This window comes from Alosa sapidissima, chromosome 20 (genome assembly GCF_018492685.1).
Source record: "Alosa sapidissima isolate fAloSap1 chromosome 20, fAloSap1.pri, whole genome shotgun sequence".
In the NCBI taxonomy this organism is placed as follows: domain Eukaryota; kingdom Metazoa; phylum Chordata; class Actinopteri; order Clupeiformes; family Clupeidae; genus Alosa; species Alosa sapidissima.
Window position 1 is genome coordinate 18,456,060 of NC_055976.1, and position 21,893 is coordinate 18,477,952.

At 45.3% G+C, this 21,893-nt stretch overlaps 1 protein-coding gene across 9 annotated transcripts in view; it reads right to left on the reverse strand.

Moving 5' to 3' along the window:
- Positions 1-692: 692 nt before the first annotated feature.
- Positions 693-21,893, reverse strand: part of bdnf (brain-derived neurotrophic factor) — a 22,249-nt gene continuing 1,048 nt past the window's right edge. For 2 of the 9 annotated variants that reach the window (XM_042075050.1, XM_042075044.1), the window contains exon 2: positions 693-2,178. In XM_042075050.1, the coding sequence (XP_041930984.1) occupies positions 1,330-2,157 (828 nt within the window). In that variant the 5' untranslated portion in view covers positions 2,158-2,178 and the 3' untranslated portion in view covers positions 693-1,329. Of the gene's footprint in view, positions 2,179-4,704; positions 5,094-10,941; positions 12,760-15,072; positions 15,104-18,416; positions 18,454-19,106; positions 19,832-20,616; positions 20,705-20,871; positions 20,986-21,893 lie in introns of those variants that run through there. The other 7 variants (XM_042075049.1, XM_042075048.1, XM_042075043.1 and 4 more) reach the window with 7 other exon arrangements.

Below are 21,893 nucleotides of genomic sequence, written 5' to 3' on the forward strand. Positions count from 1 at the left end.
ACTGGCTTTCAGCATCCCCTGCATCATTCAGGTAGGTGCTCTACCCTTTTCATATGGGAGACATGGGTACCCAGTGAAGTATACTATATATAAAGTGCTCTCAGAGTAAGAGTACTCACTGGGAGCAACCATTCACCCATTCATGTATGGCACACCAGTTCTTCCAGCTGCCTTATCAGCTTTGTTTGCATATGAAGGAGTCTTGTAGTTGTTGTTAACTATATGTGTTCAGCTCCAGAACTACATCAGAGACATCACATTACTGAAGACATTCCTTCAATCACCACCTACCTTTACAAGTGACTCCTCTCAGAAATTGGGGTATAGGATCATTCTTCTTTAAAACTGTCAATCATTTTGTTTTTAAATGTAAGGAGAGCTGTTCATGCAGCACATGTTTGTAAAAAGAAATGCTGCTGAGTGTTTGTGAGTTGCGTGACGCGTCATAAAGTGCTGTCATCCATGAGTCGGAAGAGCTGGTTTCAGACCTGAGCAAAACCTGGGTTCTTTCTTTTAGGTTTCTTTTCTTTCGAAGCTGTGCTGTGCTCACACAGTGGTGGGAGTGCTCAAACTGTATCAACATTGGTTTTGTTTTTCAGTTGCCTATAGTCATTTTTATTTCTTCAAATATTTCAATTTAATATTGCAAACAACTTCACAACATACAAAATGAATTATATTAATCCAGAACATATGTCAATGAATAAATTTTATATCTTTTTTTATATCTTTTTTTTCCTTTCATCTTGTGGGGATAAAAAAATAAAACAGCAAAGCTTTGACAACAGCACCTTGACATAGTATGTAATTTCAACATTACCTTGAGAAGATTTGAATAGTAAACAGATAAAGTAGTGTACTTAGAGGAGGACAACCCTTGAACTGCTGAAAATGTAAACGGAATGTTTTGGTCAGTAATCATTTCCTTGTTTCCCAAAGTGGACAGTTTCTCAATTCACAATAGAAGCAGCATGCAAGTTTTTTCTCGTTTTTTTTTTTTTAAATATGGGAGTCTTCCCCCTCCTGTATCTTCTGACTGGACCGAATTCTTGGCAACATAAAAAAGAACACAATGTCTCGAGGAATGTGATATAGTAATTTAAACTGGGCGCGAATGACTGATCAGATCTTTTTTTAATTGTTTACAAGGTCATGAATATGTTCAATAAATAGACTGTAGTATCACTTTACTGTATAAACTTCATCTTTTTTACATGCAGTCCATAAAATTTTCATCTGACGGAATAATTTACCCTGTTATGTATATATACAAATAGATATTTTTCTCTCTTTTTTAGAACTCTCAATAAAATCTATACATTGTATACACTATCTTCCTCTCTTAATGGTCAGTGTGCAAACACAGGACGTGTCTATCCGTATAAACCGCCAACCGATCTTCCTTTTGCTATCCATGGTGAGTGCACGCACGTATGACTGGGTTGTCCGGCATTGTGAGTTATAGTGCCGCTTGTCTATTCCCCGACAGCCGTCCTTTGTGTATCCTTGCGGATTGCATTTGGTCTCGTAAAAATATTGCTTCAGTTGACCATTGGGCACGGGGACCTTCTCCATGACGGTGACGGTCTGTCCAGACATGTCTATGGCCGTCTTTTTGTCCACGGCGGTCACCCACTGGCTAATACTGTCACAGACGCTCAGCTCTCCGCGCCGGGCGGGGTCCGAGTGCCTCCGGACGCGCATAGACATGTTCGCGGCGTCCAGGTAGTTTTTGTATTCCTCCAGCAGGAAGAGCAGCGGCGGCTCCAAAGGCACTTGGTTGCTTAGCATGACGCGCGAGGCGTACAGGTCGACGTCTTTGGCCTCCGCCGCCACCGCTGCTGCTGCCACTGCCGCCGCCGCCGAGCCCGCGGAGCCGGGACCCCCCCCTCCCTGGGACCCCTCGCTGCCCCCCTGCGGGTCGCTGCCGCCTTCCCCCCCCTCCAGCAGCTCCTCGATCACCTGCTCGAAAGTGTCTGAGAGTGAGGGCAGTCCGCCCCCACTCTGTGGAGTCCCGTGGCCTCCTCGGCCGGCGGTCGCCGCGACGCCCAGGTAGCCCTCCACTCGGTGCCCCCGCACACCTGGGCCTTCTCTCAGGGGCGCGGCTCTTAAGCAACTGAAGTATGAAATAACCATAGTAAGGAACAGGATGGTCATCACTCTTCTAACCTGTTGGAACTGGAAGAGAGAGACAGAGAGAGAGAGAGAGAGGGATGATAGAAGAAAGAAATGAGGAGAGATGAAAAGATGAGAGAGAGAGAGAGAGAGAAAAACATGTTAATTTTGTAATTGTTATCAAAAATAAAACTTAATTTTTATAATCACTTTTAATCAATTCAATCATTTTTGTTATATCAGTTATTATATGCAAGTCATTCTTATAAATACAGGTTTTCTATAGCATGGGGTTGCACTTTTTTATATTGGAACAAAACTACACGGTGTTCATCTTCACGGTTTTAGGTTTGAATGTTTGAAAGACTTCACTGGACTTCACTGGACGTCCTTAGCCAGTAATTATCCATTTCGCTTCCCTCTATCTCCTTTATACGATGCACAGAAAGGAAAAAAAAACAGAAAGGAGACGCATTTCCTGTTGTCGGCGGAGGAGTAATGTCTGAGAGTTTTACATTAAGCCCTGATTAATGGACCTGCCCGTCCCTCCCCAACACACACTTGGACTGTCCTCCTGACACACACACACTGACACTCCTAACACACACACACACACACTGATGCAAGACTCAACTGAGAGCATATTTCACCCAGAATCACCTGCAACTGCACACCTCTCGCAGTTGTCCTCAGTGTATTGCCAGTACGTGTGTGTGTGTGTGTGTGTGTGTGTGTGTGTGTGTGTGTGTGTGTGTGTGTGTGTGATCCCCACCTCTCTGTTATTTGTGTTACTTTTTTTCAGATATCTGTGTGACAGCCTTTGGGGAGTGCATTAATAGCTCAACTCATCAACATGGTGTGAGATGCTGCTGCTATACGCAGGAACTGTAGAGTATCATTAAAGCGCTCCACCAAGCCCCCTACCAGCCCCCTGGGGCTCCCACAATCCCCTGCTTCCAGCTCCGGCTGAAACCACCCACCCCCTGTGTCACCCGTAGCAACGCAGCCATGACACCCTCCCACCCGCCACCCAGTCAGTCGTGCAGTCCTTGTGCCTGCTGTACCCACACTCGGCACCCAGCCCCCCCCCCCCATCAGGTCCAGATGAGGGCCAAGTCAGGTCCAAATGAGCGTCAAATCAGGGCCAAATCAGAGCCAATTTAGTGATGGACGCTATTCAGGTTACCTACAGCTCACGCCACGTAATATATACGTCTCTGCGTACTTCAGCCCAATATTACCAGCATCCATCTCAATGCACAGAGAGGCGGTTCTGCTCTAATGACTAACATTGCACTACGCGTACATAAGACATCACACACAACGGGAGCACCTTGTTTACTGGTTAGTAGAAGTCAGACAAAAACAATGAGAGTACTGCTATGAAACAGACTTATCTGTATGTGGCTTGAGAGGAGAAGAGAGAGGAGGAAGAAAGAGAGGAGAGGAGGATGTGGAGAGGAGAGGAGAAGAGAGGAGAGAAGAACCAAAGGAGCAGAATGGACTTGAAAGGAGAGAACACAATGTTTCTGAGCCCCCCCCTCCCCCCCCGGCCCAGAAGACTGTATGATCTGGCTTGTGTCACCAGGACGGGCAATCAAGCACAGGATATGACATCACTGAAAACACAGTGATTTGGAGGATGATGACATTTGTTATCTTAGATGTTGAACCGGAGAGAGACGGATGTCTTGTATTTCAATTACTCCTTGACGGGAGATTACAGAGAAAATATACGGGGCATAAGTGGAGACAGATAAATTGACCGTTTATGGTGGAAATGTCACCTGCAATAAATCTGTACTTGTTGTATTTTTTCACATATGCCAGCTGCATCCATGGCACATTAACTGAGCCCGGCATTTAAGAAATGGGTTCAGAGACATGAGAAGAAACACTTAAGGAAAGAAGACTTCTTAAAATCACGCCACTATGCATTTGTACAATGCACTTGTAATTAACAAGCAATATAATCTGACAAAATTACAGTGATCATCTGTGATATTTTCACACTCTCAAGCGATCATTTTAGTGCATGGAGCCCTTGGTTATGAATACTGCTATACAAGCTCACAGTTTGCGATCATTTTATGAATGGCAAACAGTGTGATGCGTGCTCATCATTCAGGTTCCCTCATCCTCTGTCTCACCCCAGGGTACAGCGGGTAGGACACCGCAGCCTCAGCTACAGCCACAGGGTCCAGAGGCAGGATGGGGACATGCCGATGAACTACTTACTACATGGACATATTCCAGTGCAAAAAAGACTGATGCAAAGAGAGAGAAAGAGAAAGAGAGAGAAGGAATGGGAAGACTGATAGATGGACAGAAGGGTGAGAGAAAAGGAAGGAGAGAAAGAAAGGAACAAAAAGAGATGCGGTTCCATTCTGTTGCATTCTAAGCCCTTTTGGCAACGAACTGACGCAGACGTGAATTTGGCAGCCTACGTCCGATGAAAATGACTGGGCTGCCCTATTAAACAAAACACACACACACACACACACACACACACACACACACACACACACACACACACACACAGAGAGAGAGGGAATCGCTGCTCTGCCTCCAGGAGAAACACATCCTTACCTCGGCGAAGCCCCCCCTAAGAGTCACGGCAATCGAGCGCGGCTGTGGGCATCCCAGAGTTCCTCCCGCCGCACCGTACCGTACCGAGCTGTGCTGTGCCACACCATGTGCCGTAGTCAACAACCCACAACGTCAAACAACAACACCCAGCGCATTCCGTAGGGAATGTGTCACAACAAACACACACACATACAACAACAACAAGAGAAGACGAGGAACGTACACACACACACCGCCACTCAGAAAGAAAATCTAACAACCAGCTCTGCCCCTTTCCTCTTCCAGGGAAACGGGAGTGTGAATGCTTGTGTGTGTGTGTGTGTGTGTGTGTGTGTTAAAAATAGCCCCCGTGTGCAGCGAGGCGTCCCCTGGCTCTCCCCTCTGCCTGCTGCTGGTGGCCGGAGAGAGGAGTGGCGCGGCGCGGCAACGCGCGTGGCTGCGCGGAGCGGAACCCATCGGGCGCCGAGGTGCGCTGGGTCCCTGGGCAGCGGCGGTGGAGGAGGCTGGCGCGGTGGGCTCGAGTGCCAGGCACAGGGGCCACGCCTCGCCTAAAAGGCATTTGTTTCATTCTTAATTGGTGTCTGGGGCCGCGCCTGTGATTTGCCAGCCCCACAGCCAGCGCCATGGAGATACGGGGGCTATAAATAGGCAGCCTGGGAGTCCCACACTCTCGATTCAGAATCTCACATCCTTGTGCTTAATGAGTGCCGCGTCCCTGGGATCTGTGACGCGTTGCTCTTCACAAAGCGTGTGTGTGTGTGTGTTTGTGTTTGTGTGTGTGTGTGTGTGTGTGTGTGTGTGTGTGTGTGTGTGTGTACTATATGTTTCACACATGTTTTGGAATACGCAGCAGGGGCATTTTTTCTTTACCCTCTGTAAAAACAACCTTCAAAAAACACACATGTTCCTTCTCACTCTCTCTTTATCTCTTTCACACACACACACACACACACACACACACACACACACACACACACACACACACACACACACACACACACACACACACACACTCAGACCAACTGGCTCACAGCTCTGATGCCTCAATCAATCCTAATGAGATGGAGGAGCCTCGTGCAAACACGGGTCATACAAGCATGAAAACTGCCCGCCCCTCCGTCCATTCACCCTCCCTCCCTCCCTCCTGTGCGCCTGCCTGCTTGTCTGTGCCCGGTGCATTAGGCAGTGGAAAAAGGAGATCGGGTTTTTACCACATCAGCAACTGCCTGCACTAATCGTTTACAAAAATACCCTGCTCAACAAAGTCTCTGAATAACTTGGGTTCTGGGGAGTGGAGTGGAGCATCCAAAGAGGGAGGGAGCGTGAGAGAGCGGCTTCCCTGAGCTGTGAGGTGTAATTGGGACGCCTTCACCCCCCCCCACCACCACCTTTTTAAAACACTCAGGTCTCCAAAATGTCCTCAAACTGGCTGCTCTGTGAGCACAAATGTAGCCCAGTGGCTGTCCCAGTTTCACAGACAACCCAATTAGCAAACATCTGTCGTATCTCTTTTCACCAAGTCTGGGTTTTAAGAGTTGCCAGAACTTCTGCGCACTGCTTTTTTTTATTATTAAAGAGTGACGTCGGACAGTTTGGGGTCTGAGAAAACAGGTCTGCCCACACCAGTGGTCATCTGTGCTATAAGGCTCCCCTCATCAGCAGCAAAAAAGCTTTGTCTTCCAATGAGTTGAGAATGCTTTGTCTCTCAATGTCCCAATGACACGGATGCTGAAGCAGGGTGCATGCATGGTGTTTAGGACGGAGCAGGCTGGAGAGTTATCATATCTGGTGATGATAAGGGGAGCTCCAAAGGAAGAGGAAGAGGAAGAGGAAGAGGGAGCACCTCATTGACAACAACACAAAAGGAAAGCACGCAAGGAGAAAAGGTCTTAGGACAGGAAAGATAGTAAACACAATATATCTTTAATCCAAAACTATTTTAAATATCCTATATTTGACTGCAAACCACATAGCTGCGTCAGGACGGTTTGTCTGTGTTTAAATACAAGGTGCTGCTGATAAACCATCTCTTATTTCATACTGTACTGTCGTGATGAAATAAAATGTGTTTTCTTGCATGGGGAGAGATGAGAGATGAGGGAGAGGGAGGGAGAGGAGAAAGGGTGGGGAGGGGAGGGGAGGGGAGGGGCGGCCTGAAAGCCGCGTCATTTCGCAGCATAACAACCCTGATGACGTCTCTGGCCGTCTCCCTTGGGGGGCTGAATGGCAGGGGGAGGTGGAGAGGGAGGGATGGAGAGAAGAGAAGAGTGAAGAGGAGAGAGAGAGAGAGAGAGAGAGAGAGAGAGAGAGAGTGTATGTTCGGGGGCAGGTCTACTCATCTTGCGCCAATCGCACCATCTCTCCTCCTGAATGAGTCTCCTACTCTCAGCAGGGGGCAACAAACCAGTTTTTTTTTTTTTTTTTTTTAGTTCTAACTCGTTCTAGCCTGTTTCCTGTTCCCATCAAGACAATCAATATGGCTCATGCTCTCACTCACCCACCGTTTAAAACGCAATCTAGCCCACGCAAGTCCCACTGTCACTCTGGGGCTCCATCAGAATAACCCAGCCTGCTTCATACACCACATCTCCACAGAGATGATTTTTTTTCCTGAACGTGCCGGTTTCTTGATTTCTACCTCTGCAAAATAAATATGTTTAATGTGTCACAAGTTGGGACAATGCAACGTCAACTCTCAAGGGTCAATTATTGAAAATCTATCTATCTGAAAAGAATGTGTCCTTCTTGAACTCAGGGAAGGCTATGATCAATACTGATTACAACATTCCATCTAGCTTGAGACACCCTTGCCAAATAGTCCTTTGGTTTATGCCTGGCAAAGAGCTCACAGTCTGATTCGAAAGGCGGTTTTAAGTGTCAAACTGTCTGGGAACAAATCCTATCCATGCTGATGTCCCCCAAGGCTCAGTGCTGAGACCCCTCTTTCTTTTCTCTCACATCAAACTGCACACACTTACTAACACTAACACACACACACACACACACGCACACACACACACACACACACACACACACACACACACACACACACACACACACAAAAAGCCTTAGAGTGCAGCAATCCCAGTTTTCAACACTTCTGGTACATCAAAGACACACACAAGATCCTGCTTGTCATTTGCACTGCAGATAACTCAACTAAGCCTGAAAAAGGGTGCATTTCACTTCATAAAGCAGTTTCTGTTTGCAACCCCTTCTTGCCTTTTCCTGCTAACCACACACACTGCAACATTGCCCTGAAGGTGTCTGTTGTATCACTGTCAGCAACACAGAAAAAAAACACAGTGTACAGGGGAGGAAAGATTATCCCTAAAATATTAGTGCTGTTGGATAATTAATCTAAGTACACAGAGTGCTTTGCCAAAAGTTTGGCTCGTTTGATTGATCTGTTGTTTGGCATGGCTCTATGGTCTTTGATATGTGAAAAGCGGCAGTGTGCACCTGTTCATTTGTGTTCCGCCAGGCAGGTAAGGCAGGGCGGGCGGCTGGCTCACCTTTGCATGGCTCGTCTCGTGTGTCTCTGTTTGCTCATGTCTCTCAGCTATTAACACAAACTCCACTCATACCTGACAAAAGAGTCCTGAGATAGAACCATGTTTATCTTCAAGTTCTCTATGTCTACAGGAATACCAGTAGAGAATAGTTACCAACCATCTCTCAGTGTCCATTCCCAACTATACAATAAATATACCAAATTCAAGTGTAAAGTCGCCTGCTCCCTTTGACATAAATGCAGCAAAACTTATATCTGAGGCACAGTGCCATTTTCCATTCCTTACAAGCTCAGGTAGTATTTATGTATGCAATTCTGAACTACATACAAGCTTATCAATTACAACATTTACTTTTTCCATGGTCACACTTGGCAACTTCAGACCTCCACACACATGGCATACACAGGTCTCCCGGGGCAACCACACGACCAGTGTGAGGTAGACTACATTGAAGAAGCCTTTTGAGGCATGGCAACAATTTTGGAGAGTTAAGAGTACCTCCTGACTGCGACGTCACACTAAGTGTTGCAAGGTGTATTTTGGACCTTTCCATGGTGACAGACAGTATCTCGACAATCAATCTGGTACAGCTGCTTGCATAGTGTACTGATGGGACAATCTCGAGCAAAGTGCGTCCCGGTGGCCCTATTAGTTCCAATTTATTCCTTGCAAGTCTGTGTTCGCATGCCTTCGGACTGAGTCACTCATTCTCACCGTCCCATCCCAAAAACACCTGCGCAGTACTCTCTGGCACACAGGCGAACGGCTCCACTCTAATAATTCTCGCTGTTTAATGACAGACCATCCGATTGCCAAGAGGTACATTTCAAACAGTTCGCACGGGGGAAAAGACCGTGGCAAAGCAACACCAAAGCATCAAGCATCAGTAAGCATAACTGAAAGCGCCCTCGGTCTAATCGGGATGCAAGCCTGTGGAGGGGGGAGGGGGGGGGGGGGCAACTTCGCAAATTAAACATTCGCGTTTGTTATTATTTATTCATAGCGCACCGGTCTTCGCGTAATAGGAGAAAGGACAGGCATTCACAAGACCGGGACACATCTTCCAGTATGTGTTTTTTCCTCTGTTGAGTGCTGTTTTCCGCATCGTTTCCCCTCCTCTCCGGTGGGTTTCCATCGCGCCCTAGCAATGTTCAATGGAATATTACACGCCCGCCATAAAAAAGATAAAATAAATTGAGATATCAAAATCAATGTAGATGTTAATAATGTGAGATCAACTATGTCCTTCATATCAAACCGGAAACATTGAGTAGAGGACCATGAAACATCTTCGGCTCCACTTTGAAGAACAAGCCAATCGAAAAACACGCAGACGGACTTTGCCAGGACCATGCAGTAGATGGCGCATTTGACTGTGTAAATCGCAAAGACACTCAAGCCCAGCTAAAGGGCCAAACAAGCTGTAGTATGTCAACCACACACACACACGCGCGCGCTCGCAGGCGCGCACACATGCACATAGAAGAACACAAGCTGCTGGTGGGGCAAGGCAAACTGACAACCATCGACATACGTTCAGACAGATAGCCAGTGAGAATCGGACATACAGACTGACATATAATAGATTATCTACTTCTAAAGAGTGTACATTTTATTATAAGTTCACTATGATGTGCATGATCAATTGAATGTGTTTATCTTCAATTCTAAATTAGACTACACATTAGGCAAGTCTTTTTGTTTAACTTCAAAACCATCACCCAAGATTTGGTTCACTTTCTGCCCTGCTCTGGAATCCGAAGTGTCTTCTCAGATTCCGTCTAGGGGAACTTTTCTAGATCGTTACGGCGGTCTAGATAGTTGGGGTGATACGGAACGGAAACATACGAACAAGTCTATATTTAGCCACGCATCCATTGCATATTCCTTATTCATCATACAATATACACGTCTGACGACGCATATTGAGTTTATCACGAGTTTACATCACCACTCAGAATGGGCGTTTGTATCCTATTTATCTTTGCGTTGTCATCTTGTCCCGTTTATAGGAGACCTAGACTCAACACCAGTAGGTAAACCTATGCGTAAGGTCTCAAGTTTCCAATGAGGTCTTAATGAGCACACCAAACTAAAATTGTTTAACCTAAGCATTTTGCTTCCAGTGTGTGAGAAACAATCACTTTAACGACTGATTATAGTTCCTAGTACGAGCAAAAAGAATTAGGACATTCATCACATATCTCCACGAAATTCCACTAATGCCTTTACAGTTCTGACACCGCATATTTTATTAACGCAAAGATGGGTTAAGGTTGCAGGCTAGAAATACCGATACCTATGTGATTTGGGATACACGAACTGATAGTTAAGGCAACATCCCTCTGTAAATTATTGTTAAAAAAGTCGCATGATATGAATTTCAGTGATATTCAGTATATTATCTAATACAAGATGCCTTTGACGCTAAGAGCTCATTTGGATATTCAAGTAAAAAGGACAGAAGCATCGAACACTCTGCCTCCACTGACCCCTTTCCTGTTGCACATTAGAAATTCAATCAACATAATAACGGCGTTTCTTATTAATGAACGCGAAGATAAGGTTTCACTCCGCTCTTTCAAACTGCGCCCGAGTCGGTGCCTTTCCCGGGGCCACCACTTGATTACTTCTAGTTGAACTCCGCCGTCTGCTTTCCCAAGATTTGGAAAAAAAAAAAAAACACTACGAAAGTCAGAGAAAAACAGGCAACACAGCCTACCTCTTACTGTCCAGTCGTAAAAGAGACCAATCAACAGGATCGAGTCATCTGGGATGTTTTGGAGAACGCGCTGCGTAATTGTTATGGTTATTTCGTTGTATTTCCCTTCCGTTTTCTCCGGCTGCTTCACGTTGTCTTCAGCTTTGGAGCAAATAGATTAAATTATTGATGGTGGAAATTGCATGGTTGAGGTAACGGACTCCCATGACTGAGCGTATCCTTTGCAGATGGGTTTAGGCGGAAGGGGTGCATGCTAGCACACAAGACGTTGCGCGACCGGAGACCTCTTGAGCTTGAAATGACGACTTCATAGCGCGCAACTACAGTAGGCTAACTAACTCCGGCGTGACGTTGCAACATGTGACTCCACTACCGGCTGATGCTCACCAACCGAGTGCATGAGTCTGAAGTAACATCGGAAAGTCTCCGCGTACCCACCCCCTCCCTTCGTCAACCATTCAACATCACCGCGCGTAATGCTTATAGAATGCTAAAGAAATACAGCGTTTTACTCATCCTGGATGCAGTCGTACCAGGTGATGATGTCCAAACTGAAGGCTATTTTTGCATTTGCTGCAAAAATTCTCTTCTTGGGTATTCCGGTTTGGCGGACCGGGCTTGAAAGATCTGTCGGTGCAGAATAATCCATGCTATCAAGTTTACCAGTACCGTATCACTTTGCAGCTTTGGTCACCTATGTTCTCAACTGCATGTCTGGTGAATTCTTCATGGTAGCAAATACTATAAAGACACAGAAACTACAAACAACAACACACTCATCCCATTTGCGGTTGTAGGCTACTGCGCATTCAGTATAGAGGCTTTATAGAAATCTTTGTTCGAGTATTACTTTGGACAGTTGAGTCGGTTGGCCACAGGACGGACAATAAGGTTCCATAAACAAACTGAACTCAATTCTTAAGTCAGTTATCATTTTCATCGAATCGGAGCCATACATTTACATTCCTTTCGACGTGTAGTTTTTACACTTTGTTTTAACGTAGGGCAGCTTTTGTCCAATTCTGTAATCTACACAGCTGCTTTTTGAACCATTGGAATGTACCTGTCAAAAGCAACAATCGTGTATGCTTATGATAGATAATACTCGTTTCAAGCAGGTTATTCTAAATCCATCTGTGACAGACTATTGGTTACAAATACATAAAAGGAAAATAACATATACCTGACAGTGGTGTTAAGTAAACATATTCTCACCTGTATGTATGGATCAAGGCATATGAGCGTTTTCTTGTGGCTATGAGTAGGGCCAGTATCAGTCTTTTTGTCATTGCTGAATGGAGCTGTCTAGAGTTCCCTAGTCCCCTTTAGCTGACAGATAGTAGATCACCATATGAATTGGATATTTCATCATTGTGAGCGTAGAAAAGGTGCGCTTCAAAGGTAAGCGTCTCCCTCCTCTCCCACCTGGCGTCCTCCTCGCCACATCAACAGTCTAGGCAGTAACAGATCTCCACAAGCTGCCATATCTTAGCCCTTTGTCAGCACTCTTGACAGATCCCCCCTCCCTCAGACACACACACACACACACACAGCAACTCTGATATAATGCACCAGATGTTGGTTGTTCTGCACCACCCTCTCTATCTATAGGAAAGGGTGTGTTTGTGTGTGTGTGTGTGTGTGTGTAAGACAGAGAGAGGGAGAGCCTGGTGGAGAATGTGTTTCCCACATGAGTCAACAGGTGGACGATGTAGATCAATGTAGCCGAGGTGTCCACTTGAACAATGTTAACGGAATCTCTGGTCACCAACTCTGGTCAGCAACAAGAGAGAGAGAGAGATGTATAGAGAGAGAGAGAGAGAGCGAAGAGCGAGAGAGAGAGAGATGTATAGAGAAAGAGAGAGAGCGAGAGAGAGATGTATAGAGAGAGAGAGAGATGTATAGAGAGAGAGAGAGAGAGAGAGAGAGAGAGATATAGAGAGAGAGAGCGAAGAGCGAGAGAGAGATGTATAGAGAGAGAGAGGACATTGAGTGTCACTCTGTTTCGCATTAGCTGGCCCAGTGGGTTTCTGCAGTCCAATCCAGCTCTGGCGATTTTTAAAGATCACGCAGAGAACTCACATGGGGAGTAGTTCCCCACTGCTCTCCATTTCCTGAAGACGATTACACACTCACAGGCGCAAGGGCAGCAGGCTGTGGTGCCATACTTGAAGTTTCTGGCACCAAAGAGGCTGATTTAGCCTAGTGCGTTGTGGGGATGGGAGGGGTGAGAAAATGCTCATTACCCTTGCGATGCCATAGGAGCTGGACGCAGGCCAAGGCCAGATGCGTGGAGGAGTAACCGCGGGATGAGGATGATCACTCTCAACCTGGCTAATGAGGTGGAGGGGGGCCCCGCAAGGCGCGGCACAGCAGGACAGAGGAGATACACACCTGCTCTGTCATAAGCATGCGTGTGTGTACACGTACGTACACACACACACCACACACACACACACACACACACACACACACACACAAGCTATTCAACTCTCTCTCTCACTCACTCACTCACTCACACACACACACACACACACACACACATACACACACACACACACACACACACACACACACACACACGTTAAACTCCCAGGGACTAGCCAAGATGAATATAGCCCATCCCAGTGGATCACAGGAGGTTAGGCCAAACTCTGGATGACAAACAGTTGCATCAGCAATTGCTGAGCGACATGACGCCAAGAAAAAAAAATGCACCTCTCTTTTTCTCTCTCTCTCTCTCTCTCTCTCACACACACACACACACACACACACAGCACGCTGAGGTCGCTTCACGCAGGTAATTCATAAATAAATCACTCAGCATCTCATTAGGGGATCAAAAAAAGGAAAAGATAAGCAAACAAGGGTTTGTCAGGGTGCACACAGACCCCAGACAGCACAGTGCAGATTAAAAAAGTATACAATAAGTCAATAATTCATGCTGTTAAAGGCAGACTGAGAGAAAGCACCGGAAGGCCCCGGATTTGATCTCCTTTGGGCTGTAATTTGCACACAGACTCCGCTCATAGCAAATCTCAACTTTACCATACCCATATACCCAACCATGAATATCTTAGAGTGTGTAGGTGTATGTAAGGTGTATGTATTATGTATGTGTGTGTGTGTGTGTGTGTGAGAGAGAGTGAGTCAAATGTAATATGTATGATGATACATAAGTAGGATACTTCACTTTCATACACAAAAACACATTGATTAAACAGTGTAGATAAATAAAGTGTTTATCTCTTATAGGTTGTGTAACGAAAAATATGCAAAATGTTTTTTTTTTTTAAAAAAGAGGTTAAATGTGCATCTGAACTTCAAATGGAATCTGCACCTGTTGATTGTTAATTTTCCCTCTAACATGGGATTTCTGTCATGACATATCTTATACAGTTGCTACAGTCTTATCAGTGTATTATGCTATTATAAGTAATTTTGAGAATCTCTGTCTTCATTAAAGCATTTGAATGAATCTGGTATCCTTCAGTGCCACCATCTTGTTCCTTGGAAAAAAATGTTTTGGTTGCTCTACCATTATGTCACTTTTTTTTCTCAGAATACAGTTCCCAGAGTTCCAGAGTGTTCCGGAATGTTGAATGTTGAGAGAGTCAGAGCGGCGTCAGAAGCGATGGCCGTTTCTCTATCCAATAGGTCGGGTCGCTAATGACGTCACCTCGGCTTTCTCAAAGACACGTACCGCAGGACCAGACCAGCCCAGCCCGCGTGCCCAGGCCTCTCTCTCCCCTCCCTGGGGAGTGATGGGATGGGTGCCACCCCTGCCTTTGGTGCCACCCCACGGGCGAAGCCCCCTGCTCGGCATGAGGGAAGCACATGGGGAAATCGGATGGAATCCAGAAAATTCTACTCAGTCATAGTGAGTTTTTGCAGTGTCTCTGAGCTCCCATCATCCTTTGTGTTTGGCCATGATAACAGCACTTTGCTATGGGCCTCAGTGTGTGCCTGCACTAGTCCCACCCCACTGGTAATCACACAAAACAGGATCAGACAGAAAAGTATCGGTCAGTCAGTCTGATGCTGGGCTGTAGAACAATTGCCCCCACTAAAGATCCTTAATTGTCAGTCACATTTAGCCTGTATGTATGGCAGTAACTCCCATTCATTGACTGTGTGTGTGTGTGTGTGTGTGTGTGTGTGTGTGTGTGTGTGTGTGTGCGTGCGTGTGCGTGCATGTGTGTTTGTGTGCATATGCACGTGTATTTGTGTATGTGTGTGTGTGTGTGTGTGTGGGGATAAGCCCAGTGTGAGTCGGCACGTTTCCAGTTGTTGTGTGTTTTGATATATGTGACTCAGAGGAGTCCAGAGAACTCCTGCCAATGATGCGATCATGCCAGCTCCTGACTCCTCACTGAATCCTTCTGCCTCATTCACAGAGAGAGAAGGGAGAGAGGGAGGGAGAGAGAGAGAGAGGGAGCGAGGGAGAGAGAGAAAGGAGGAGAGAGAGAGAGAAAGAGGTAGAAAGAAGAAGAGAGGAGAGGGGAAGAGATTAGAATGGTAGAATGAGAGAAAAGTAAAAGAACAAAGATTGAAAAAGAAATAAAAAAAGAATAGAAGAAAGGAAGAAAAACAGAATGTAGAGAGAGAGAGAGAGAGAGAAAGAAGCATGGGAGAGAGAGAGTGATGACTATGACTAAAGCCTCGACACTCTGGCAAATCGGTATGGATTGCAGACCTCTTCCATTTTGAGTCAGACAAGAGTGAGAGCAACTGCAACAGGTTTACCTGATTGCGTCAAAGGCTGACATTACACACACACACACACACACACACACACACACACACACACACACACACACACACACACACACAGACACACGCATGCACACACCCACACAAACACACACACACACACCTACATACATACCCGCACACATGCACGCAAACACACACACACACATACAGACAAATACACACACACTCTGCTCACATATGAACAACATGCACACATACACATACACCATACAGTACAACCCCCCACCACCACCACCACCACCAACGTATAGAGCACAGCCAGCGGTAATCTATCCTTAGTGGTGTGTACCTCCTGTTGGGGTAATGTATCCCCTGGACCTTCGCTCCTAGCCCTGCATAAGGTCTTTGTGCTCCTCGCTAGCACAGGTAATCCAGCCCCTCAAGGGCTCAGGGCAGGTTCCCGTGAGCCTTACGTGGAGTGGGCACGTATGCATTATTTGTAGGCTGGTCTTGTCTTGTCCGCATGTTGCCTTTGTAAGCTGCTCCAACACGATCTTCGGCATCTTCTATCTATCCTATGGCACTGTGGTTCTATCTATGTCCTCTGTCGTCTCTGTCAATAAAGCTGATGTGCATACACACACACACACACACACACACACACACACACACACACACACACACACACACACAAGCACACACACACACACACACACATACACACAAAAATCTAATGCAATGTAATTATGTGGCCCTGAGGCGGCTTCTGGCATGAGCAAAGCAAGATGTTTCACTGCACTCATAAAAGTTCTGCGAAGATCTTGATGCGACTTGTTACACAATCAAAGCATGGTTGATCATGACATGGCCTTGGCTGAGAGCTCGCATCTAGAGACAGCTTTACATGTTTTTTGCATATCGGCCGTAGTTCAGTATTGTTGGTGCGATAGTCGCAGAAAATCACAGAGCCATCATTCTCCAACATCACAACTGTGCAAGACGAAGAGCAAAACAGCTGATGGTTTCCCTAGTAACGGACCAAACATCGCCATTAGACTAGCTGCATGAGCTGCTGAATAGAAACAATGGTAAGTTTGTCAACTCCAGTTTGAGAGAATATTATGAACATGGGAACAAGTGCATCCGAACCTCCACACACAGCCACACACAAACACACACACATCCAGGGTGCTCCACACATCCTAAAGAACATGGACCAGCAACCATACAAGAACTAGATAGATAGATAGATAGATAGATAGGTTCAGCCATGATCCCTTACATACCAGGAAGTTGAATGCAAATCCAGTTTAGTTTGAGGGTGGCTCTTGGTGGCGCGTCTGTTGCCAAGCACCAAAACTAAATCTTAGTGCTTGCTCGCTCGAGCTGTGAGCTCCTCCGATTGATAGGGAGGGCAGGTGGACACGCAGGCTCTGCGAGAGAGCCGCTTGGCTTTATATCGCTGCGCAAAACACACAGGTGGGTGGAAAAACAAGCGGAGCGAACCCCCCACCACCCCCAGTAACACACACACACACACACACACACACACCTCAGCGTGACCCAGCCCAAATACTGGAGGTCAGGGAGGAATTCAGAAGATGCTCACAATCAGATTCTCACACAAATTTACACACAGACATGCACAGTCACACACTGAAATCCATACATAATTACAAAGCCCATTACAATATAACAACAAATGAGCAGTCACACTTATAAATATGCAGGGAAACATTAACACAATGCATTTGCATATTCATAGCTGCGCAACAACAAAAAAGTCAACACTACAGCGCGGTGATAAATCCACACAGCCGCACCGCTGTTGCCCCCCTGTGCGGGAACCCGCTGGCTGGCGCGCGAGAGCGCGCCCACTCACTCAGCTCCTCACGCACGCACGCACGCACACACAGAACTTGCAATGTCCATCAGCCGAGAAGAGTGTCATTTGTTGGACATCGTCCGCCACCTCTGCCATCCCGTCCCTTCTCCCCACACCTGACCGCTCCTTTACAGTAGGCTACCGGCGTGAACACCACAGTCACCCGGTCAAATCCGGAGCGGTGTCTTAGACAAGGGTCCAATTGTTCCGTGTGCCGTTTTACACGTGCGATGAAACCTTAAGCAGGCTGTCTGTTTGCCGCGTGACCAACCTCTCGCCATCATATATTTATGAAGAGGTTTTTTTTTTATTTTTTAAAATACAATTTTAAAGCATTTACATAGGCCTACATTAAATCGGGATATTGAAGTGATCAGGTATGACATATTAAAATGGACATTATACTTTCGTTTTGTATCGCCTACCTGTAGGTAATAATATTATTGGTGTCATTATTTTTATTATTATTTGTATTAGTATTATAATCATTTTTAATAATATTGTTATTATTTGTATTATTATTTTGCTATCACTGCTGCCTTATTATATGTCTCATAATCCTACAGAATCTTTGACTCATATTGCATTATAGCCTAAGCCACCTTACGGGTTCGTAATTTCCCACGGGGATTTGGTTTAATATGACTTAATTCACAACGCACGCAACTGAATTATGAAATTCTTCCGGTTAATAACTCGGTATATCTCTTAAAACTTAATTAAGTTGTCTTGGTGAACGAAGCATTTTTTTAACCGACAAAGCATTTCCCACCACCATCGTTCGCTCATCACTTCTCAGGAACCAAATTAGCCTTTAAACTATAAAAACAGGATACCATGATAATGTTTCGTGTCATTTTCTAATGAAACCTACCATCTTCAGATTTGTTATTGACGCCCACCCCAGCTCTGCAGCGCTCAGAGTGCGGAGAGGGGGGCCGAAGAGGGAGATTCTCGGTAAGACAACACAACCCCATTTATGGACTGATCCGATGACGTACATTGCAGAAAGTTCTATAAAAAACCCTTCATACATACAAAGTGTGTCGTGCCACCCCCCACACCCCCCTCCTCCCGCCTCCGCTCCCCTCCCCCTCGCGCCCACACCCACACCATAAACCCACGTCTCGCCCTGTCCCTGGAAAAAAACTATGCTTTTCCAAGAAGAAAAAAAGCCCAAAATATTTAGAAATTGTAAATAGAATAGTCCATACGGCTAACTGAACAATACCAGGGACTGTTTAGGCACGCCAGTAAGCGCCACTGAATACATTTGAATTTGTCGCAGATCTAATCGGTTATGAATCGCTGCACAACAGCGCCCGGATAACGATTTCATTCAAATAAAGGACTTTTCGTTTGGTGCGTCACAGTATAAACTATTTCAGTAATGGCAACAATTATAATCAAATCACTGCAATATTAATAAAAACATGAACAATCCCATACTTAGTTTCAGTAATAATAATATTCTGCCGTTATTTCTGCTGTCATTGTTATAACAACTGTTGAAATTTGCACTTATCAAGAGGTGAGCTGCAGCACAAAGAATCGGTTTCATCACCTTGTGTCTTTTTGTCTGGCAAAAAACACTTTTACAAACGCTCATTGCTGGTTATCAATAGGCTAGACCACTAAGCATGTGAGTCTAGAGAACACGAAGAAATAGGTGCAGTCATTAGATGTTAAAGAAAGAAAACAAACAAACAGTCAGATAATTGATGCATTGAATGTATTCCGCCTGGTGGGTCAGAGCAGTTTGAAACGCCTGTGGGCGTTGATATCTCGGGGTTTTCTTGAGGCTGTTTGCCATGCAATTGCTTCGCTCTGAAATCAAATTCTTGGAGCAGGAGCGGATACAAAGAAAAAATGGACACAGGCTGCATCCTCCATTTCCTCCTCGGCAACCGAGACGAATTTCTAGAACTTAGTCGGCGCAAAAGTCAGAAACGATTCTTCGCAGACTTAGCAAAAAGCTGACGTCTTTAGTTTTTGCCAGATCTTGCGAGGTATTCTCCTTTCCCCCTCCACAGAGCCCAATGCAGAGCATTCAGTCTGGGTTTATCTAGCAATCTTATCTGTAGCTCCATCTAACCCGGCCATAACATTTGGCAATATCTAACCACGCCTATCCTAACACTGGTTCCGCAGGCTCTATCTACACCGTTTCTTTGCCATCCCGTTGTCCTCTACCGGCTATTTTGGTCATGCAATTCACAATTTGTTTAAAGGGAAATGTTATCTGTGGCGGGTGGAAGTGGTCTCCTACTGTTGCCGTGTTGACTGAGCCGCGCGCGGATGAAAAGGGGGGAGCAGGTGATGCTCGCGGCGTAGTGCGGCTCGGGATGAATGAAACGGAGGAGAGCGAGCGAACGGTCTGTAGTAAAAACACAAACCATATATATCTGCTCTTACGGAGGCTGGGGGAGCTGTTACAGAAGCGATTACAGCGATACGGATGCCCGCACCACTTACAAATCAATTTACCAAACACATTACCCCGACGATTTAACAATAGTAGAGGCAGACTTACAAAATAGGCATGATGAATTGAAAGAGATTAGATAGATAGATAGATAGATAGATAGATAGATAGACAGATAGATAGATAGATAGATAGATAGATAGATAGATAGATAGATAAATAGATAGATAGATAGATAGATAGAAACATGGTGTACTACCAAAATGAGCTGATACTTATATTTTATTTAAGACATGCACCATTATTCTGCCACCGGAGCGAAGCGTGGATATTGCGCATACAAGTTCCATGTACAAAGACCCGGGATTCCGCAAGCAGCCTTCGTCAAATCAGGAGAATGCCCCGATAGACATGCACTTAAAAACATTATTTTCAATTGCCAACTCACAAGCATATAGCGTATATAATTAACTTTTCTCATACAATTTTACAGTTGTATTCAACTACCACCACATAAACGAGCAAACGATTTTTTAAAAATGATACACATGTCATTCACAATCTTGGATGATTTTCAAAGGTAACTTTGTAAACGTTTTGCATACGACATGATGTCAAAAAACAGTAAAATCATGATAATAATGGTTACCTGCATATCTTATAATGATAGATTATCCAAAGTTTACAGTTTTATTTTATAAGTCCGATGCCTTCATGGATAACTGACACCAGCAGAATCCAACGCCAGGGAATTCACGAAAGCGTGACAACATGTTTTCATAATCGTAATCAAACTTCAATTTGAGATGCACTAACTACATCTGGCATGACAAATGAGGCGAGACTACACTGACAACCTTTCTAGGGGCATTGGATATATATAAAAAACAGAAACAGTTCTTACCTTTTTAAAAGCTGACAACCACTATCAGTGGTTAGATCTCCAAGACCAACGCTTGCATTTCCCAAAGTTAACGCTGCACACCAAGTGGAGCTTGCAAAGCACGCGCACCCTACGGCAGCTCTAAGATTTCAACTTTCACATGCTCTAAGTGGCGACAAAACTCCGAGCGCAAAGTAAAGGAGGCTTCTAGGCGCCCGGGTCTTTCTCCCCTTTTGTTTTTGACCTCAGGGCTCCCACAGCAAGCGTTTAAATGAGAGAAAAAAAATGAAAAAGAAAGAGTGGAACAATTTCCTAGCTGGCAAAAGAACTGCAAAACGGAAAAGGCGATGGGTGTCCCAATCCGTGTTAGTCCGCCAGGCGCAGCTACTCCAGTGCCTCTGTCCAACGTGCTGAAATCATACCACAGCTAAGGTTACTACGGGGCAAAAATCTATACTTTCGTTAAGTGCCACTTGATATTGCCCTACTCTAGTGCTTCCCCACGCCTTGTCACGTGAATATATCCTTGCCAAGCCCGTCCTGTTAATTTTTGATCACATGCTGACCGGTCTATTTTCTTAACAAAAGAATCACTTATTTCCAAAAGCCGGGACAGATCCCTAGGAGCAGGTGTCTGTGTATGTCCAGATCATACGGCATCACTTCCCTGCCTGTCCCTGCCGCGTTAAAGACCTGCAGGGCACACATGCACCCGCAGGTCTACACATGTTGCTTTTCTTTGACATCGTAGTAGTGAAAAAAATCGCATTCAATACAAGACATAAAGCCCTCTCTCATTGCCAACATACTGCGTTATCAAAAACTGGGTGCACTTCACGACAATAGTCAGGGCAACCGTTTCATGTAGTTACATGTCTGTATAGGTTGGCATGCCTGACTGAGAATTCTTAACACCACTAAAATAACATAAAATATAAAAATTAAAAGTTTGATAACAAGCGATATCCACTTAACTCTCTCAGAATCATAACAGTGGCCCCGAACATACACAAGCGACCACCTATCCATGTAACCTAATATGT